Below are 18,605 nucleotides of genomic sequence, written 5' to 3' on the forward strand. Positions count from 1 at the left end.
ATCCAAGAAAAATCTGGAAAGACCATCCCAAATTCAAAATGACCTTTGCCTTGCTGGCTCCTTGGAGGTGGGAACTTCAAAGCATCCAAAACAAGCCATTTCTTACAGTCACTTGGCACAGAACAAGGAAGGAGAGGCTGTTTTAAAAGCCAGGCATTTTAAGGGAAAGTTTGTGGGCCGGCTGTAAAGAGTGAGGGAGCTGTGACAGCTAAGAGGGAGGGAAAAGCAACCAGCAAGGCTCTGAATATCACACAGTCCAAGGCCCAAAGTGTCACAGAGTATCGCACTCTTTATTAACACCAGCAGCACAGGGTGAAAAGGCAGGTCACTTGACTGTCACACCGGCATTTCTATTCCTTCCTGCTTAGTTTCAAAGTTGGTTTCATTTATAATCGGAACAGTAAACTGTTCTAATTTCTAAAGGCAAAAAGCACTCTGCAGAGAGGAAAGCTAAACTACCTGAAAGCCTTTCCTCCATTCTTCCTTCTATTGAAACACAAAGTTATAATGCCAGGTTGGTTGGCATAAATGAGCTTCAAATATAAGCTTGTCTCTCCCCAATCTTGTTCAGGCATCCTGGAGCTTTGCATGAAGGGAGGACACTTCTTTTTCTTGCATCCTAATGTCCCTAACTCAAGGCGTTGCTAAATGTGAGCAGTTCCCATGCATTTGTCTAAGACCCTTTAACAGCCAAATGGTGCTTATGCAAAGCTAGTGCCAACCTGATGCCACCAGAGCACCATCATGCTTTTGGCCGCAGCAGCACCGCTTGTCCACACAGTCCCTCTCGCACGCCCCCTGCGGGCACAATGTACACCTTCCCGTCAGTTGCCCGCTGGGGACTGAAGCCCATCAGCTGGGCGTTGCTCTCCTGTATCTGAACATAGCTCCACAGCTGGTAGCGGTAGCTCTTGCCATGCTTTGACAGCAAGTAGGTCTCGGCAACGGCCTCCAAAGGGATGGCTGAAGTAGTGTGGCTGGCGTGGAAGAGCCCCGGCATGTCTTCGTCTTCCTGGCAGGCAGGCAGGTGGAAGTCACTCTTCAGACCAAGCAGAGCTCCTGGGAAAGAAATGAGATATGGGGGGTGGGGGGTGGGGAGATTTCTGGGCCCTCAGTAGAACTGGGGGGGGGGGGGCTGTCCATGCGGCCAGTGCTGATGCTGAAATCTAACCCTGTCCCTGGCCACATCTGTCCTTCCCAACCCACCTCCCTTCCACAACAGAGATGCCTTAGGATCTGAACTCCCACCCCCCAAAAAACCTGGTCATCCTTCAGTTGTGCTGGGACCATGATTCCCAGAATCCCCATCCAGGGACATGGGAGGGACATGCCACTCTTCCCGGTTTCTCCCCCAAAGCAAAGCACAAAGCTGTTCTCTAAGACACCCAGAGATAAACCCCAACCCACAATTCCAGTGTGGCAACAGCACCCCCTTGTGGACAGTTAACAGCCAGCCAGCAGAGCATACCAGAGGCAACAGCCCAGTGAGCCTTGTAGCCATTCCGGAGGCAGGGCTCGTGGTTGTAGTCCTCATCATAGCTGCGGTAGGCATTAAGGAGACTTTGGCTCAAGAGGAAGCTCCCCTGTGGTACCAGCTGACTTGGGTGAAAAGGCTCTTTCTCCCTCTGGCAAGAGGCCCACTGAAAGTCTCAGCTTTCTCAATAAACAGTTTCAAAGTTCAGAGAAGCCTTGAAGAAAATGGAAAGGAAAAGCTTCCCTAGAGAAGGATACGGTATCAGCACAGGGAAGCCAGCCCTGAGATGTTGAAGAATCCTGTCGTGGTTCTGTCCTTGCAGGCCTCCAGAGAGCAGCTCTGTTTTACAGGGGAAGACCTCCTCGCCCAGCTTGGCCATGTCAGCGGCTGAGGGGGTGACAAGGGGAATGCTGGGGCCGTTAAAAAGGAGCCCCCGACCCAACTGGCTCCCTGCGTAACGGGATCCAAAGGAGCAGCCGAACGAGTGGTTCGCCCACTGCCACCTTTTCTCTAGAGCCCTAAAAGGTTTGTGTTTCTCAGCTACTGACCTGAGAACATTTCTCCTTGTGCTGTGTAGCCTCTCTCCAAAGCCACCTGCCGAATTCTCTCCAGGGGAACTTCCGAAGGTAGGCCGAGGTGAGCGCCGGCCATCCAAAGGGCCACCAAGCCACATCTGCAGGAGGAAGAAAACCGGAGGCTCTTGGCTGCACAAAGCCCGGCGTCCTTTCATCTTCAGCCGGAGGGACTAATAATACAGGAAAGGGCCGGGGCAGGCCCCACCAGCTTCTCCGGGCGATACTCACTGCGGCCCCTCCTGGATGAGGGACGGGACGGGACGGAGGAACAGCAGCCACGTCAGATGCCGGCTGAACCTGCAACAGCAGCGGGGAGGCAGCCTTAGAGCCCCTGCCGAGCACCAGCCCTCGCCGCCCCCCAAGCAGCGGGCTGAAGGGCGCCGCCTAGGCTCTGTTAACGCGCACGAGCGACGGGCGCCCTACCGGGCCTTCTGCCGCCGCAGGAGCTCCTTCACGCCGCCGCCGTCGTCCCCGACGCCGCCCGCCTGCTGCGCCGTCGCCAGGAGCAATTCGGGGCCCCGCGGGGGGGGCGGCGGCGGCGGCGGCGGCGGCGGCGGCGGCGGCGGCGGCGGCGGCCTTTCCGCTGCCAAACTCCGCATGACCTCCGCCATGACGCCGCAAATCCAGCGGGTCAAGGGTCACGGAGACTTCGGCCGAATCGCCATTGGTTGGTTAGGCGGTACTCGGATTGCGTCATCCATTCGCGTCAGTGAGGATTTCCCAGCATGTGACGCGCAGATCTTGGCTCGACTTGATTAATCAACCAATCGAACATTGCGGCTGGGATGATGGGCGGGCTACATCCCGGAAGAGGGCTTCCTAACCCGACCCCAACTGGGGCGGGAGTAAAGGTAAGGCACGCTGGTCATTGGACGTTAGCGAGGCAGGAGGAAGTCGTCATCTCCCAGCGGTGATTGGCTAACGGTCGTCCAATAGTGGAGGAAGCGAGAAAGGATCGGCGGGAGCGCTTGTGAGCGAGTTGACGCGGCCTGCGCCGGATCGGTGAGGGATCGGGCGAGTGGGGCGCCATCCGCGGTTGGGATGTCGTTGGGGGCGAGGCGCTGGCCGTATCCTACCGTCGAGGGCAGCGGCGCGGACTGGGCTCTTCATTTTTCCGAGCCCGCCTCTTTGGCTTCTCGGGGGGGGGGGGGGAGGGAAGGCGCGCGTGAGCCCCAGCATCCGGGGTAGCAGCCGAACGGAATTAGAAGGGAAAGGCGGAGGGAAGGGGAAGCGGCGGTCGCGGTTTCTTGGATGGAAAGTGGATCCCGGGCAGATTATACACAATATGTGACAACGTTTGGTGCGCTCCGAGGAGGAGGAGGAGGAAGGCGCTTTCTTTTGCATTCCGTCCTGCCCCTCCCGTCAAGGCACTCTGTAGCCTCCCATCCATTTCATGCTTTACCGAATGGTTTCCTTTCCGCTCTCAGCTACGCGGTCTTGGTAACCGGGACCCACAGCTCCTCCCGTTCCGTTCTGTGGAGTGTTGGGGAGCGGGTGGCCGTTTCCTTGGGGCTGGCTGAGTGTTCCAATTCAACTTCCCCGTAATTAAGCTTTTTCTCTTGTTTTTTTCAGTTTTGTCTCTTAATGTAAAAATTAATTACTTCGTTTGGTTGAATCTTTCCATTCCCTGCCAGCCTCAGCTTTGCAGTTGTCATGGCTGTCCCAGAATCCCGGTCCAACCACACCATCTACATCAACAATCTCAACGAAAAAATCAAGAAAGACGGTGAGTTGGGGGTGTCTTTACGGGTGGGCCTTTTGCCTTAAGAAGGGCTGCAGTTTCCTTATTGATGATCTATTTTGGGTTCAAAGATTCTGGAAATGAAGAAGCATATTTGGGGAGGGTTAGTGTATATCACAGCATCTGTACTTTGTGTGCAAATTTTGCTTATTTTTTTCCTAGTATTTATGGAAGGACAAGAACTTTCCCAAAGTTGAGATATCTTAAGAACACAGTAACCAACTTATGTGGGTTTTTTTTTGTAAATTATTTATTTATTTTTCTTTAAAAAGTACAAGACAACACATACAGAACAAGAGCAAGGAAAAAAAGAAAAGAAAAACAATTTCATCAAGCATGTCGTTTGGTTACAAGTTTTTGTACAGCGGTTTTTACAGTTAAGAATAAAGTCACTAGTTATCCATTAAACATAACTAAATATTTCATTGAGCATTGTGTGTTCAGATTTCCATTAGTATTCTTTCATTTGTGGCAGCCCTTATTTCCTTAAATCCATAATTATCTATTAGGTAACAGTAAGTCTTTGTAGAATTATAATATCACCAATCTCTAAGAAATAAGAATAAGGATTAAATCAAAAGATTCCCATTAATTCATATTACACATTTCTACTTTCAGTTAACCATAACATTTTCAATCATCCACAACTCCAAATATAATTTTCCATTGTTAATTATCGATCCATATAGTCATTAAGTGTTTCAATTTATATATGTATCCATTGTTCATTACATCATCATTAATCCATTTGGTATAGCAGAAATCTTTATATTATAAAATAGTCACTACGTATAATTATACCTAACGATTTAAATCATCCCACTCTTATACATTAAGTGCATTGTTATTCTTCATATATCGTATAAGTAAGTACTCTACTTCATAGTAAAGAATTAACATGTGAAAAAAGAGGAAAAAAAACTTTCACAGCATTAAATATAGCTTTCTATTATTACATAGATTTAAAAAAACCAGTTTCATTTCCAGGTTTTTTTATCCAGCCATTGGTAAAAGAGATCCCATACTCTATAAAATTGCTCATCCTCTAGTTCTCTAATTTCAAATGTAAGTTTGCTCATTTCAGCACAGTCCATTATTTTCCGAATGATTTCTTCCTCTGTTGGTAATTTCTCATTTTTTCAAGTAACCAACTTATGTTTTGACTGCAGGAGATACGACTGTGCAGCACAGAGCAAAAGTTTAAAATGTTCCTTTTTCTCCAGAGCTCAAGAAATCCCTGTACGCCATTTTTTCCCAGTTTGGGCAGATCCTCGACATTCTGGTGTCCCGCAACCTGAAAATGAGAGGCCAGGCCTTTGTCATTTTCAAAGAGATTTGCAGCTCCACCAATGCCTTACGCTCCATGCAAGGGTTCCCTTTTTACGACAAGCCCATGGTGAGTAACCGCCATTTTTGGTTTTGGAGAGGGGGAAGGCAGGTGGCTCTCCTGAGAAAGGAGATCTAATTGCAGCCTTGCAGTCAGCCGAGTGGCTGTGCACTCCCTTGTGGCTGGGCCAAGATGGCGTTTTTTTGCCATTGTGATCCATTGGGGAGTTTGCTGGACAGGCAGCTTGTAACTCAGGGCTTCTTCTCCATACCCAGAGGATCCAGTATGCCAAGGCAGATTCTGACATCATAGCCAAGATGAAGGGCACTTTTGTAGAGCGGGACCGCAAGAGAGAGAAGCGAAAGCCCAAAGGCCAGGAGGTGCAAGCAGTTAAGAAGCAGATGCCAGGAGCAGCTGCCCCAGTTGCCCCCTCTGTCCAGGGCACCGTGCCGGTGAGTGCCTGCCGCCTCTGGGCACTTTGGGGCCAGCTGGTTCTGGGGAAACCACTCCTCTGCTTTCCTTCAGGGCGCCCTTCTCCAAGATGAAGCCCAGAGCCTGGCAGAGTGTAGGGGGGTTGTAGGTTTTTTCACCAAGCAGACTCTGAAGCGTGACATTTTCCCTTCCCTGGCCTGGTCTTGTGATTCAGGGCTTTTGGGGAGCTTCATGCTGGCTTTCGAATGGCAGCCGCAAGAGATGGAAGGGTAGGCCCCAGGGCTGGCTTTGCTGAGGCCTAGCATGAACCTCCCTGCATCCCTGGCTTTCTCCTCAGGGCATGCCCCCCATGAACCAGGGCCCATGTGTGATGCACCACATGCCAGGGCAGCCCCCTTATATGCCACCTCCAGGCATGATGCCGCCACCTGGCATGGCACCAGGCTCCATCCCCCCAGGGGCGATGCCACCACAACAGATGCTGCCAGGACAGATGGCCACAGCGCAGCAGGTGAGTGATCCAGGGCCAGCTTGGTTGGGGCTGGTTAATTGGGTAGAAACCCCTTGTGGGGCGGGGTGTCTGTGCCTTCCTCCCGTTTTGATAAGGGGGTCGGAGGGCCCTTCCTTTCTGGGCCTTAAGCAATCAGAACAGAGGGATGTTTCTTTCCCCTGCAGCTGTCAGAGAATCCACCTAACCACATCCTGTTCCTCACCAACCTTCCCGAGGAGACGAATGAGTTGATGCTGTCCATGCTCTTCAACCAGTAAGTCCTGCTCTTTGGGGGAGGGGCAGGGCTGGACTTCCCTCCATGCCTTTCCTATGCTGATGCCCGCGAGAGCCTCTTTTCTTAGTGCAAGAATCCTTTTTGGACTGACGGCCTCTTGAATCCCCCTGAGAAAGGAGGGACTCTGCGGCCCCCTCCTCTCCCAAGATTCAGCTCTGAGCTGCTCGCTTTGCTTTGCTGCAGGTTCCCTGGCTTCAAGGAGGTCCGATTGGTGCCCGGGCGCCATGACATTGCCTTCGTTGAGTTCGATAATGAGGTGCAGGCTGGTGCCGCCCGTGATGCCCTCCAAGGGTTCAAGATCACCCAGAACAACGCTATGAAGATCTCCTTTGCCAAGAAGTGAGGCCCCGTCCTGAGGCGGAGGCACTTCCTGAACTGTTGGTCTTTTTTCCTAGTTTTTGCCTGTAAAATTGTCTCTTTTGTTTCTCTAATGTTGCCTCCTGTGCAGGTAAGTATGTGCGTGCGTGCGTGCGTGCGTGCGTCTGTATGGATGAGTACAAGAGAGAGAAGCTGCAGTTGCATGGAAGGCAGGCAGGGGGAGCTGTCTGCCCGTTGGGTGTGTGGCGTCTGAAAGGGAGGAGCCGATTCCTGGCAAAAGCTTTGTACCCAGAGTCTGACGGCCAGACATCGCACCTGGAGCTTTTCCTTTGGGCAATAAACGTGTTCCTTTGTTCTCTCCCTTGGCTTTGGATCTTATTGACCAGAGGTTTGTGGGTCTCGGTTTTGGGGGCGGTTGCTGTGGAAGCCCCTGAAACTCTTTCTGCCCCCCTCTCTCACACAGGCCAAGTGAGGAATTGCCCCATGGGGAGGGGGAGCAGCACCCAGCTTGGCCTGGCACTGCTGTCCATTTGCTTTTGAACTCAGAAGGGGGGGGGCGGGGCTTCGTGACCAAGAGTTACCAAAGTCTTGCAGAACCGAAACCTTGGTGGGAAGGGCTTAATCCCGCAGCCTTGCAGTTCTGCTTGAGAGCAAGTCTTTATCCTCAATTGCACGGAGGGATGAAGAGCAACTCCAGCAGCAGAGGCTCCGGCCCCTGGGGAACTGCCAAAGCTCCAGAGCTTATCCCGCTCAAGATTTCAGGAAGATGCGGCTTCCCCAAATGGATGCCACTTCTGGCTCCCCTCCTGTCAAAGGCAAACCTGCTCTGTCCCTCATGGCCAGGTCCTCCGGTGCAGAAAAGGCCCATAAGGCTTGGGCCCCTCCCTGTCCCCCCAAGTAGGAATAGGGAGGGGTCATGGGCCCCCACCCACAGCTCGGCTTCCTGGGCGGCCTTGTGTGATGGGTTGCCTGGTGGCCCTGGAGCTCCTGCTGCCCAGAGTCAATCAGATGCTCTGCCTTGGGATTCTCCGCCTGCCTCCAGTACCAGCCTGGAGATCTATTGGGCAGGAGGGCTGGCTGGGCTCTTTGCTCCCAAGACCAAGGATTGGCCGGGCCGGAGGTTAGCCTGCTTCTGACCCAGCTCTGCTTTTTCCTTTCGGGATCCCTGCCCAGGACTGGAGGTGTTTCTTGCCAAACGGGTTTTGCAGGATCCTGCAGGGTGGGGCGGGGCAGGACATGCTGGGAGGGCGATAGAGGAATCTGCCAAGGAGCAGACAGGAGGCTGCCAGAGCACAGCAAGCAGCTGACTATCCCCCCCCCCCCCATTCCGAAGGCTGGGTGTTTCCTGCAGGGACACCCAGCCCCAAGAAGAGGGGTCTTCCTGCTGGGTCTGAAAAGCAGGAAATAAGGCCCCCCAACCTCAGAATAAAAAAAGACTAGCCAGAAAGAGATGGAGAAACCAATGGGATCTCATCCAGCGACCACTAAGAAGGTCTTACTTCTGAGCATGAGCAGAGTGATCCCAGCCAGGGAGAACCCGCCCTCCCTTGCCCCCTCCCCTGTCCTTTCTGGGGGGCCTCGCCAGAGTCGCCCCTGCTGGGAAGAAAGACCCCTTCGGGATGGAGCTGGCGGAAGCTCGAAATCTTCCCGGGCAGGAGGGGAGTGAGGCCGAGCCCCTTTGCCCGGGGCTGTGCTGCCGGGCGGTCTTCGGGGAGGTTGCGGAGCTCACTTGCAGTGCGGAGGGGAAAAAGCCGCCGCTCGGGACTCGCCCGAAAGCCGGGACCTCCTGGAGTCCCCCCCCCCCCCCGGTGCGTAGCGCTCCCTGCGGGAAGGCGCGGACGGGCCGGGCTCCCCTCCCTCGGGCTGCCGGGGCGCGCTCAAGGCCGGCGGGTCCAGGGTGCAGGTGCCGGAGATCCGCGCCCCGCAGCCAGTGGGCGTGGCCAGGCAAAGGAGGCTTCTCGCCTTCCAGCTGCCGCCCAGCGCCGCAGACGCCGCCGCGCTCCGACGGGTCGCCCATGCCGCTGCCGCCGGTGCCTCCTCACCGTCCCCGAGCCCGCCGGCGGCGGCCGCTGCGGGCCTTGGAGTGCGTGTTGCTGGGCGACGGCGCGGTGGGCAAGACCAGCCTGGCGCTCAGCTACAGCACCAACGGCTTCCCCGCGCGCTACGTGCCCACGGCCCTCGACCGCTTCTCCGGTACCGACCGCCACGGGGAGGGCGCGGCCCTAGGCCGGCACCGCGTGCGCAGGCTGGCGGGTGGGGGTGCAAAGTCCCCCGCGGGAAGCCCGACTAGGGGGTCGGCGGGTCGCCCCCCTTCCCCGCTTCTAACCCGCGGAGCCCTCGGTCTGCCGGCTAACCGGAGCGCCTGTTGTGTTTCCCCAGCGGTGGTCCAGGTGGACGGCGCCCCCATCCGTCTCCAGCTGTGCGACACGGCCGGGCAGGTAAGGGCTTGTCTGGAGCCCCGGAAGGCGGCGCCTGGCAAGCGGGGCGGCCGGCCCTCGGGCCGGGAATTCAACCTGACGCGCGCGGCGTTGCTTTTGCGGTCTGAATCGGCGGCCTTGGGCTCGAGGCGCCTCGCAAAAGTGAATCCCGCGGACTCGGCCGCGGCTCCTCGGAGTCCTTTGGAAGCGAGCGGCGCTCAGCCGCAAGAGAGCCTCCCCCGGGCGGGATCCCCAACGGAGTGGAGGCAGCGCTGCTCTCTTTGGGCCCCGCTCGGCTTTCCTCCCACCTGGGATACACCCGGGTCCCCAGAGCCCCACTCCGGAGAAATGGGGGGCCCTTCACTGGCCTCCACCTTCTTTTCATCCCCCCAGCAATTTGTGGGAGCCAGAGACTCACAATCCCTATGAGGACTTATGACATTATTTATGCAATGAGCAAGTGGAATCCTGCTGCGGAAGAGGCTGATCAGGGGGTGGGGTGGCTTTGAGGGCCTCCTGTCCAAGCTGTGATACTGGTGTTGCATCCCAACCGAACTTTGGCCAGGGTCCCTGTCCGCTTTGCCCTTAGCCTGTTTGCAAAGGCCAAGGCTGGGCCCTGGGTGGGGTGGGGGAGCTCTAGGAGGGAGTGGAGTCTCTCTTCACGCTGTGCCCTTCCCGCTCTGCTGGCAGGAGGAATTCGACGCCTTGTGGCAGGCCTGCTGCCCGAAGGCCGACGTCTGCTTGCTCTGCTTCAGTGTGGTGGCACCCACCTCCTTCCGGAACATTGTGGACAAGTGGTACCCAGAGGTGCGTCGCCACTGCCCTTCCACCCCGGTGCTGCTGGTGGGGACCCAGTCAGACCTGCGCCAGGACGTCAAGGTGCTGATTGCCCTCTCCCAGCGCCAGGAGAAGCCGGTGCCTCCTACAGCTGCGCGCTCTCTGGCCAGGAAGCTGGGCATGGCTGGCTATGTGGAGTGCTCAGCCCTCACCCAACAGAATCTGAAGGAAGTCTTTGACACCGCTATTGTGTTGGGTCTGCCGGCCGGTGAGGGCCCCAAGGGGCAAAGGCCCCCCCCCAGCTGCATCTGGGCCCTCTCCAAAGACTGGTGGAACAAATACGTTTGTGTACGGTAGCCTTGGGGACAGCATCCTGCCCTCCGTTGACCCAGGGATGGGGCTGGCGCAGGCATTCTTCATGAACTGGTCCATTCTGGTGCACTGCTCCTGGGTCGGGGGCCCAGAAGCCCAGGGCTGTGCCCCTCCTGAAGCATAATGCCTCTCCCCAGCCTGCCGTCTGTGGCAAAAGCCTCAAGCGGGGGAGGGCTGTCTTTGCAGGACAGGACCCACCAGGGTTCTTTCCAAGTGCAGAGGGAAGGACAGATCAAAGTTGTCCTCTCTCGCTGAGCACAACAAAGGGAAAAAAACAGCCCTGGATCCTTCAAGGGCAGAACCAACTGGAGCGTCTGCCATCGTGGACATCCCAAATTATGGTGCAAAGCTTTGACCGAGGAGTTGATTTTATTGTAAAGAAATACATAATCCAATAGTATGATTTTGAGAAGTGAAATGACATGCTTTAAAAAATATGGTTAACAAAATGCTTCAGAGAACAGTACTAACTGGGTTTTTTTTTAAAAAAAATCACATGTGATAGGCAAATCCCAGGCCTTAATCTCAGAGCCCTTGTATTGGCCAGCCGGGTGACTTTTTAGTCCTCTTCTCTACCTTGGGATCCCTGGGGGTTGTTAATCCCAGCCTCTCTTTATCTTCTTGGTCTTCCAACTTCAGTCGCTGCAGCCCCACAAATTGACAGGAGTGCCCAAATATTTGTATGGAAGTAGGTTTGAACTGGTGCATTCCGTTCCCCTAGTAGTCTTTCTGCACTCAATATTTTTTCTTTCTGCATTTTCTTTGCAACCATTATCTGTTTAAATGTATTTCCCCCTAAACAGAGTATTTGGGACACTCCTCCTTGAACCCCCACCCAGGTGCAGGTATCTCTGTGAGAAGGACAAGGTCCTTGGTGCCCCCTCTGAGCTTGCTTGTTTTCTTGCAGACGTTCCATTACTCAAACAAGGTAACATCATCAGTGCTAGTAAAGAAGAGCTTTCTGCACATAGCAGAAGCACTGAAAAATTACCTCTATGGCCTGGGGAGCATTGTGCGCTTTGCAAGATGTAATGGGGTTTGTGAGGTTAATATTAACCAGAGCAGTGGTTGGAATAAAGCTTTGTTGATATGAGGGAGGAAGTATATATTTCAGCAGCAGTTCCCCCCTCCTGCCCCCTGCTGTCAATCCAGGCTCTTTCAGGGCAACCTGCTTCCTCCTCCCCCAGTCCTGAAAACTGCCCAACTCAGAAAGGGTGACTCACACAACAGCATTGACTTGCTCAAGATAAGAAATGCCAGTTAAGGAGGAGAGGGAGGGAAGACATCCAGGCTCAGCTGGCCCTTCTTGACAGCTTAGTAGCTTGAGATGCCAAGAAGAGGAACGTGTATTGTGTTAAATGGGGCTGGAGGTCTTAGGGTTCACTTACTGGAATTGTATCCCTTGAGGTCTCAAGCTTTGCTGATGGTCTGAGTGGGTCATATGTACCCCTAAATGGCCTCTGGGCTCTCTGAACCCTCACCTCTCCCTGCCTGCTGCAGGACTCTGGAGGAGGAAGTGCCCTACTGTGCCTTTCCCCTGAGTGCTTGCTGGGCACAGCTGTTTTCCTGGCAGAGACAGGGTGTTCCTGCCAAGAGCAGCTTGCCTCTTCTGCCAGCCTCCCAGAGTGGGCTTGCAGGAGCCTGTGGGGCTGGAGCGGGGGGGGGGGGGGCTCAGTGAGGTGCTCGCAGCAGGCTGGGATGCTGGGGAATAATATTCTACCAGGCCAAGATGGGCTGTCCATTGTGTGTGTGTGTGCGCACAGGCCTTCCTGCTGCCAGATCAGTCAGTGCCCTTTGACCTCGGCTCCTTCATTGTCCCAGATCTCCTGGCCCAACCTCCCACCTGGGTGTTGAGGGTACACTGGACCACAGCGACTGCTGGAGCAAAGGGAGGGTTGCCAGACTGGGATATGGATCAAACGTGAAGGCAGAGGAGGGCCCTGGCAGAAGGGAGGAGACGGCCAGCTGCCTCCTAGGGGGACCGCTTGCATCTGAAGGCTTAGGGCCAAGCTATGCTCCGACGACCAGGTGGGAAAAAGGAGACAACTCCGCAACAGTTGGGCGTGGCGGTTTCACCCAGAGGACCCTAGAAGAAAGGCAGGCGAGCGCCCTTCTGGCTGAGAACCAGCCGTGATGTCTCGCGGGGGCCCCCGCATAACGCATTCGATCTATTTGCCTGAATAAAGGCACAGCCCACAGGCAGCACCAGCCCTGCCGGGCGCTCTGAGCTCGCTTCCGCCGCGCTGCCCTTTTTATTCCATCCGTCCGAACAGCGTTCCTCTGATTGGCGGCACGGCCTGCGCCCCCGCTCTCATTGGCTCGGCCGCTGAAGTCATCTCCCAGCGACGGCCGTCTCCGCCGGCTCCCTGGGCGCCGCCATATTGCGCGTCGAGGCCGGCGGGCGGGCGGAGGAGAGGGCGAGGGCCGCCCCGTCGCCCGCCATGTCGGAGACCTACGGTGCGTGGGCAACGGGGGCACGGCGGGATCGGGGGGGGGGGGGGCGCGGCGGGGCGGCCTCTGCAAGGGCTGCCTCCCGTCTCTCTGTCTCCCCCGCAGACTTCCTCTTCAAGTTCCTGGTCATCGGCAGCGCCGGCACCGGCAAGTCCTGCCTGCTGCACCACTTCATCGAGAGCAAGTGTGAGTCCCCGGGAAGGGGGGCGGCGCACGGGGAGGGGGCTGGGCCCGTGGCGGCGCACGAAGAGGGGTTCCAGCCGGGGCTGCCCGATCGGAGCCCCCGGGCGGCTGTGGCTCGGTCCATCCGGCGGCCTCCGGCACCCCGGGGACGGCTCAGCCACTCTCTGCGCCGTCCCCGGGCTGCCCCGCCTGACCCGCCGCCCTCTCGCTCCTCTCGGCGCCCGGCAGTTAAACAGGACTCTAACCACACCATCGGGGTGGAATTCGGGTCGAAGGTGCTGGCCGTCGGCGGCAAAACGGTGAAGCTGCAGATCTGGGACACGGCCGGGCAGGAGCGTTTCAGGTCAGCGGCAGGGGCGAGGCTGGGGACGGGGGTCCGGCCGTCGGGGGCTTTGGCGAGGGCAGCCCTCTCCTCCCAGTCTTTGGGAAGGTGTCTGCTTTGGGGAGAGCGGGAAGATCCCCGTGGGACTCATCCCTGTGAGCAGCCTGGATACTGCCGAACTCGGGACGGATTTTTAAAGGGTTTGGAGTAACTGGCTTTGATTTGCAGTCCTAGGATATTGATAGATTTTCGGGAGAGCCTGGGCTGCAAGGATTGCATTGGTTCACCCAGCTTGCAAGATCAGCCATCTGCTGAATTTCCTGGTTGATATTATTCTTGTCATACCTCAGTTGCTAACCTTCTGTTTTTAAAAAGATGTCAATGACATATTGAGGATGGGGACTGGGTGGGAGGTTCCTTCCTGATTAAGACTTATTTGTACAAGGCTTCAGATGCCATTCCAGTTTTTCAAAGTCTTCTCTGAAACAAATAATGCTTTGTCTGCAAGTTTGAATCCAAACCTACCTCACATGTTGGCCTAGAGAGAATGCTCCGTGGCTCACAGCAGATTTCAGAGTAATAATCGTGGCTCTAAGTGCACAATCTAGCGTCTAGGAACCACTTAGAAATAAGGTTCAAGCTAGCATGTACAAGTGCCATTTCAATAGCTTGCATTACACCCAGTCTGCCATAGCTGTGACAAGCCTTGCTTACTTTCTCTCTAGGTCTGTTACTAGAAGCTACTACAGAGGTGCAGCTGGGGCGCTTTTGGTGTATGACATCACGAGGTGAGCATGTTGTGCCCCCATCTCTTGCTTTTCAGCAATAGGAATTCCTGGGAAGGGGCCGTTTCTGCTACGGCTCTTCACAGACCTTTCATTGTAGAAGCAAAGCTGCGATACTGTTTCTTAGCAGAATTTAGGTTGCAGGGAAGAGGAGTGTCTTGACATACAGACTGGCTGTGGGGAGGGGTCAGTTACCAGTATGCCAGCAGGGGGATTTGGGGGAGGAATCCAGCGAAGAAATCTTTTTCCTTTCCCTCTTTGGGACAAAGCTGCCTCTGAGTCTCCCAGGTATTTTCTTGTCTGGCATCCAATCTGTCAATTCCGTCTTGCAGCAGAGAGACCTACAATGCCTTGACCAATTGGCTAGCCGATGCCCGGACTCTGGCCAGCCTCAATATTGTCATTATTCTATGCGGCAACAAGAAGGATTTGGATGCTGACCGGGAAGTCACTTTTTTGGAAGCTTCTCGTTTTGCTCAAGAGAATGGTAATGCGGGGGGGGGGGGGGCTGGAGGGAGCTCAGCCCCCGGAGCTTTGCTCTCCCTGGGAGCACCTCAGTGCTTCTGGGTTGGGTGGGGAGCTCTCGGCTTCCTTCCTGGGCCACCTATGCGGTTGACCTGTTGGACTAGAGCAGGGAGAGCCAGCCATGATGAGCAGCTGCTGAGATACTTTGGGCTGGAGGAGCCGCCACCTTGGCTCAACTGCTGGGTTGTTTGTCCCAGCATCCCTCTCTCCTTGAGGGCTGGAGCTTGGGGAAACCATGGGAGGCCTGGCCTTGATCTCCAATAACCCCCCCCCCCCCTCTGTATCGCTTGGCTTGGGCTTCTGTCCTGGGGTGCAGGAAGGCTCCTCCCACCCTTCCATTGCTTTAGCCCAGCTCACTGCTGGCTCCAGAACCTACGTTGAAGTGTTACGGCAGCAGTCTTAATCGGGGCTTCTCCTCCTCACCTGGCAGAGCTGATGTTCCTTGAGACCAGTGCCTTGACTGGAGAGAATGTAGAAGAAGCTTTCCTGAAATGTGCACGGACCATCCTGAATAAAATCGAATCAGGTGTGTCATTTTTTTTTTAAGCATATTTGTGAACTTCTGATTCGTGAAGGACGCTGGGTGATGTGTAACTATGGAAACTGTTGTGCAGCCAGCCGTACAAATCTTGGTTAATCCCTCAGTCGCCTGGGCCAGAGGCAGAAAGATGCAGCTTAGTGGTTAGGGTCAAAATGGCTTTGAACTGTTTGAAATTGGGGGTGCCCTGGGACCTCCCAAACTCTCTCTGGATAAGTTGACCCACGTGACAAAGAGGACCGACTGTTCTGGGGGACTGTGGCCAAACTTAGTGGTACCTGACTGTCTCTTCCCCTGCCAGGTGAGCTCGACCCAGAGAGGATGGGCTCAGGTATCCAGTATGGGGATACGTCCCTGCGGCAGCTGCGGCAGCCCCAGAGCAGCCAGGCACAGGCGCGGCAGCAGTGCACCTGCTAGGGCCCCGGTCCCCACGGCTTGCAAGGTGAGCTAGGAGCTGCTCCCCAGTGACTGCCATTCAGGGCCCTCCGCCTGCTGCACCTGCTGCCCCCAAGGCTGGGCCGGGGCTGTGTGGGCAGGGAACTCTTCCAATTCCATCTCATAAAAAGGGGTGACTGAGAGTGCCTCCAGCCCCCACCCCACCCCACGGACTGGCTTTAGCCCCCCTGCATTGGAGCCACAGGCAAGAAGCCACCTTTGAGTGGAATGGGGAGCATTGGTAAACAAATCTCCAGGCCGCTATGTGGTCAGGAGGTTTTGGCCACAAGTCCAAGCCCCCAGGGGGAGGTGCGAAGACCTCGTGCCAATGCAAGGCCCCACCAAACTCCTCTTTCCCCAGTGCTGGAACTCCGCTGCTCTGGACCCAGGGCTCCATGAAGCCTCCTCTTCTGTTGGGTTCTCCAAAGCAACAGGCCTCGTGGGCTGAAGACCCCACTGCACCCCCTGCTGTGGCTGCCACAGCCACTGCTGCTTCCTCCCCCTTGCCTTGCCTCCTGTCCTAAAGGCAAGAAGGGGTGCGCGTTCGGCCATCAGATTTCCTAGCAGAAGGTTTGCACGAGTAGCTGTGGCCAAGCCCCTGCACCCCTCCCCTCGCACACTGCTGCTTCCCAAAGGTATTTGTTTGTGGGTGCCCCTGGAGGGCATGGAGCCTTCTTGGTCCCTCTGATTGGGCAGGAGTGTCTGTGTCCCTCCCGAGATGCACTACTTTCTCTCTTTCTTCCTTCACTCTGTAAGACCTTGAGCTCTTTCACAGTGCACTGAATCTCAACCTGCTTTGAGAAGTGGGGGGGGGAGGTTTGGGGGCAGGTGGGAGCACAGTTGTGGGGGTGGAAACTCTGGTGTGGTTTGCAGGGCAGGGGCCTGGCCGAGTACCTCTCCCCTCAGGTTCTCTTGTGCAGGTGGCATTTCCCGGCCTTGTTTGGCTTCCCAGGCCCCTCTTATGCTCAGCCAGTGCCTCTGCCTGCAGCCCTCCCTTTTCCTGGGGCTGCAGAGGCCGGGCCAGGCCAGTGGGGTTTTTTTGCGCAGTGTCGATGGAGCGAGAAATGGTCCCTTCGGGTGATTTTCCTGGGTGATTTAATCTGGGCTGAGTCCACAGCAAGGAAGCCACAGTGCTGGCAGAAAAATCCCTCTTCCCTGCTGGTGTAGGAAGCTGTGGGGATATTGCCCCCCCCCCCCCCCCCCAGTTTGGGTGAGCTTGGATTCCGGCCTGCTCTCAAGGGTTGCAAGACGTCCGTAGCTCCGGAGCCTTTGAGAGGCAAATGTCCCACGGTTGACAAAGCAACCCTGACTTCCAAAGAGCCCAGCCTGAATTTTGTCGGAAGGAGTGGGGCATTATGGAATTGCCCCCAGTCCCTCCCTCCCTCCCTCCCTCCCTCCCTCCCGTGGCCAGTGTTCCCAGGCTTGCTGTGCGTGGTCCCTCTGCCGCCTGGGTCCTGCAGAGGAGAGGGGGATTTGGGAGGGATCTCTTGAGAAGCACTAGCCCTGAGGAGGATTCCCCCTCCCCCCATTGCAATAGTCTCTCTTAACCCTCTGGCACAGCCTGCCCCCCTCCCTGCCGCCCCCTTTCTCCAGTGGGCTAGGAGCTGTCACCTCCCTGTGTGTTGATCCACATGTGCATGGATCCTCAGGGATCTGGTGGTGGGCTTGGAAGAGTTTGCTGGGCCAATCGTCCTCCTGGTCGGCTGAGGAAGGAAGGAAGGAAGGTAGAATCGCAGGGTTGAGCTGGCAGTCCCTATGAGCAGTTACTTCTGGCCATGGATGGTTGCCCCCCCCTTGCAGGAAGAGGCGGTGCTCTGAGTTGGGGACTTCCTCCCCTCCCAGTTTTATAATCACCTAATGGGAAGGTGGGAAGCTGGAGGTGGGGTCGGCTTCTGTTTTCCACCAGGATGTAGGAACCTCTGCTGCCACCGCCTGTGTGCTGGGAAGGTTTCGCTTCCTCTCCTGCTGCGCCCTCAACAAGAAAGGAAGATGGAACGGGGCGGTGGTGGTGGTTTGGATTTTATTTTTAAGTGTCATGTTTCTCTCTGTTATTTATTCTTCTGTGTGAAGGGCAGGAACAGGTTCGCTTTGCAGGTGGGGTCCCTGCTCTCCTTTGCCCAGCTCGGCTGCATCCCTGGTTTGATTCCCTTCAGCTTTGTAGGAGGAGGGGGACTCCCTTCCATCCAGAGTGGAACAGCTGACAGTTATATGGAGTTTAAAACTTAAATCTTCCGGTGTATTTTATTTTTTCTATAAATGCAAACATTCCCTCCAACTTTGAGGCTGTGAAACTGCTAGTCATACATAAAATGTTTTCCCCCCCTTTACAAATGTCAGAATTGTGATGCCTTTTTTCCTTTTGAAGCAATATGTATATGATAACTTAGCAGAAGGGCCGAAGGCTGTTCCAAGAAAGGGCAGGCGGCCGGTGGGATCGAGATCAGCGTTGCTTGTGGGGGAAGAAGGGACGAGGCTTCCATGGTTTATAACCACGGTTGATCTGCTTTGGGAATCTCATCCACAGGGCCCCCAGTAACCCCTTCCCCTTCGCCGTCAAGAGTGAAGCCGGGCCAGGCCTTGGGCAAGAGCTGCTCTCCTGAGCAGGGGTCTCCAACCATGGCAGTTTGGAGCCTTGTGGACTTCAGCTCCCAGAATTCTTCTGCATCTCCATCGGGCCTTCTGGTGGCAGGAGCCGTTTCCCCCATAATTTCCGCAACCTCCTTTTAGAACTGTCTTCAGCTGGGAAGTGCGGAAAATCCACCCAAAAAGCTAAGTTTGCTCCCTCCTTCACTTAATGTGGGTGATGGATCTTTCCCTCTCATGGACAGCTTAGGCTTGGTGGCCATAAAGCTGTTTGCCAAATGTCCCTGCCCATGTTTGTGTGCAAGTCATTTTTTAATTTTTCTAAACAGAGCTGAATCCCCAATCTGTCACCCTCAGATGGGGAGAGGAGTGAGCCCTGCCGTTTGCCTGAAGGGAGGGGAAGAATTGCTTTACAGCTGGGGGGGGGGGGGGGGGGAGGCAAAAGAACTCCAAGGGAGAAACAGGCATTTTTCATGGCCCTTTTCATTTTTCCAAAGGACAGGAGAATTGTCAAGACTCTGTTATTCTCAGAAGCTGATTCTGTCCTTTACAATAGGGAGGGAAG

At 55.5% G+C, this 18,605-nt stretch overlaps 4 protein-coding genes across 5 annotated transcripts; 3 read left to right on the forward strand and 1 right to left on the reverse strand.

The window, feature by feature from the left end:
- Positions 1-271: 271 nt before the first annotated feature.
- Positions 272-2,727, reverse strand: ACTMAP (actin maturation protease). Its single transcript, XM_081961498.1, has 6 exons — positions 2,473-2,727; positions 2,278-2,346; positions 2,023-2,147; positions 1,732-1,861; positions 1,469-1,539; positions 272-1,059 (listed from the first exon to the last, which is right to left on the reverse strand). Exons 1-6 carry the CDS (start codon positions 2,658-2,660, stop codon positions 743-745), a joined length of 900 nt encoding a protein of 299 aa, XP_081817624.1. The 5' UTR covers positions 2,661-2,727; the 3' UTR covers positions 272-742.
- A 170-nt stretch (positions 2,728-2,897) lies between these two features.
- Positions 2,898-7,012, forward strand: SNRPA (small nuclear ribonucleoprotein polypeptide A). Its single transcript, XM_081961499.1, has 7 exons — positions 2,898-3,051; positions 3,684-3,775; positions 5,014-5,186; positions 5,393-5,569; positions 5,887-6,060; positions 6,225-6,313; positions 6,518-7,012. Exons 2-7 carry the CDS (start codon positions 3,703-3,705, stop codon positions 6,675-6,677), a joined length of 846 nt encoding a protein of 281 aa, XP_081817625.1. The 5' UTR covers positions 2,898-3,051; positions 3,684-3,702; the 3' UTR covers positions 6,678-7,012.
- Positions 7,013-8,188: 1,176 nt separating this feature from the next.
- LOC309397043 (cell division control protein 42 homolog) lies at positions 8,189-11,170 on the forward strand. Its single transcript, XM_081962730.1, has 3 exons — positions 8,189-8,845; positions 9,032-9,090; positions 9,760-11,170. Exons 1-3 carry the CDS (start codon positions 8,272-8,274, stop codon positions 10,201-10,203), a joined length of 1,077 nt encoding a protein of 358 aa, XP_081818856.1. The 5' UTR covers positions 8,189-8,271; the 3' UTR covers positions 10,204-11,170.
- A 1,345-nt stretch (positions 11,171-12,515) lies between these two features.
- On the forward strand, positions 12,516-17,788 carry RAB4B (RAB4B, member RAS oncogene family). 2 transcript variants are annotated; one of them, XR_014176149.1, is made up of 9 exons: positions 12,516-12,675; positions 12,775-12,855; positions 13,081-13,195; positions 13,900-13,962; positions 14,292-14,446; positions 14,915-15,010; positions 15,324-15,464; positions 15,819-16,092; positions 17,528-17,788. XR_014176149.1 is itself a non-coding variant. In XM_081962059.1 (8 exons), exons 1-7 carry the CDS (start codon positions 12,660-12,662, stop codon positions 15,437-15,439), a joined length of 642 nt encoding a protein of 213 aa, XP_081818185.1. In that variant the 5' UTR covers positions 12,516-12,659; the 3' UTR covers positions 15,440-15,464; positions 15,819-17,788. The 2 variants fall into 2 exon arrangements, 1 of the variants encoding a protein (XP_081818185.1); XM_081962059.1 differs by having other exon boundaries at positions 15,819-17,788.
- Positions 17,789-18,605: the final 817 nt, after the last annotated feature.

This window comes from Natrix helvetica (assembly GCF_964273705.1).
Source record: "Natrix helvetica genome assembly, chromosome: 9".
Lineage (NCBI taxonomy): Eukaryota > Metazoa > Chordata > Lepidosauria > Squamata > Natricidae > Natrix > Natrix helvetica.

Bases quoted from the DNA above. Each gene is read 5' to 3' on its own strand.
- SNRPA (XM_081961499.1), top strand. From the start codon at position 3,703: ATGGCTGTCCCAGAATCCCGGTCCAACCACACCATCTACATCAACAAT. The intron at 3,776-5,013 runs GTGAGTTGGGGG...CTTTTTCTCCAG, and splicing joins CGAAAAAATCAAGAAAGACG to AGCTCAAGAAATCCCTGTAC. The intron at 5,187-5,392 runs GTGAGTAACCGC...CTCCATACCCAG, and splicing joins CTTTTTACGACAAGCCCATG to AGGATCCAGTATGCCAAGGC.
- LOC309397043 (XM_081962730.1), top strand. From the start codon at position 8,272: ATGGAGCTGGCGGAAGCTCGAAATCTTCCCGGGCAGGAGGGGAGTGAG. The intron at 8,846-9,031 runs GTACCGACCGCC...GTGTTTCCCCAG, and splicing joins GGCCCTCGACCGCTTCTCCG to CGGTGGTCCAGGTGGACGGC. The intron at 9,091-9,759 runs GTAAGGGCTTGT...CTCTGCTGGCAG, and splicing joins TGTGCGACACGGCCGGGCAG to GAGGAATTCGACGCCTTGTG.
- RAB4B (XM_081962059.1), top strand. The intron at 13,196-13,899 runs GTCAGCGGCAGG...CTTTCTCTCTAG, and splicing joins GCCGGGCAGGAGCGTTTCAG to GTCTGTTACTAGAAGCTACT. The intron at 15,011-15,323 runs GTGTGTCATTTT...TTCCCCTGCCAG, and splicing joins CCTGAATAAAATCGAATCAG to GTGAGCTCGACCCAGAGAGG.
- ACTMAP (XM_081961498.1), bottom strand. From the start codon at position 2,660: ATGGCGGAGGTCATGCGGAGTTTGGCAGCGGAAAGGCCGCCGCCGCCG. The intron at 1,862-2,022 runs GTCAGTAGCTGA...TCACCCCCTCAG, and splicing joins ACAAGGAGAAATGTTCTCAG to CCGCTGACATGGCCAAGCTG. The intron at 1,540-1,731 runs GTATCCTTCTCT...TGCCTACCGCAG, and splicing joins GGCTTCCCTGTGCTGATACC to CTATGATGAGGACTACAACC.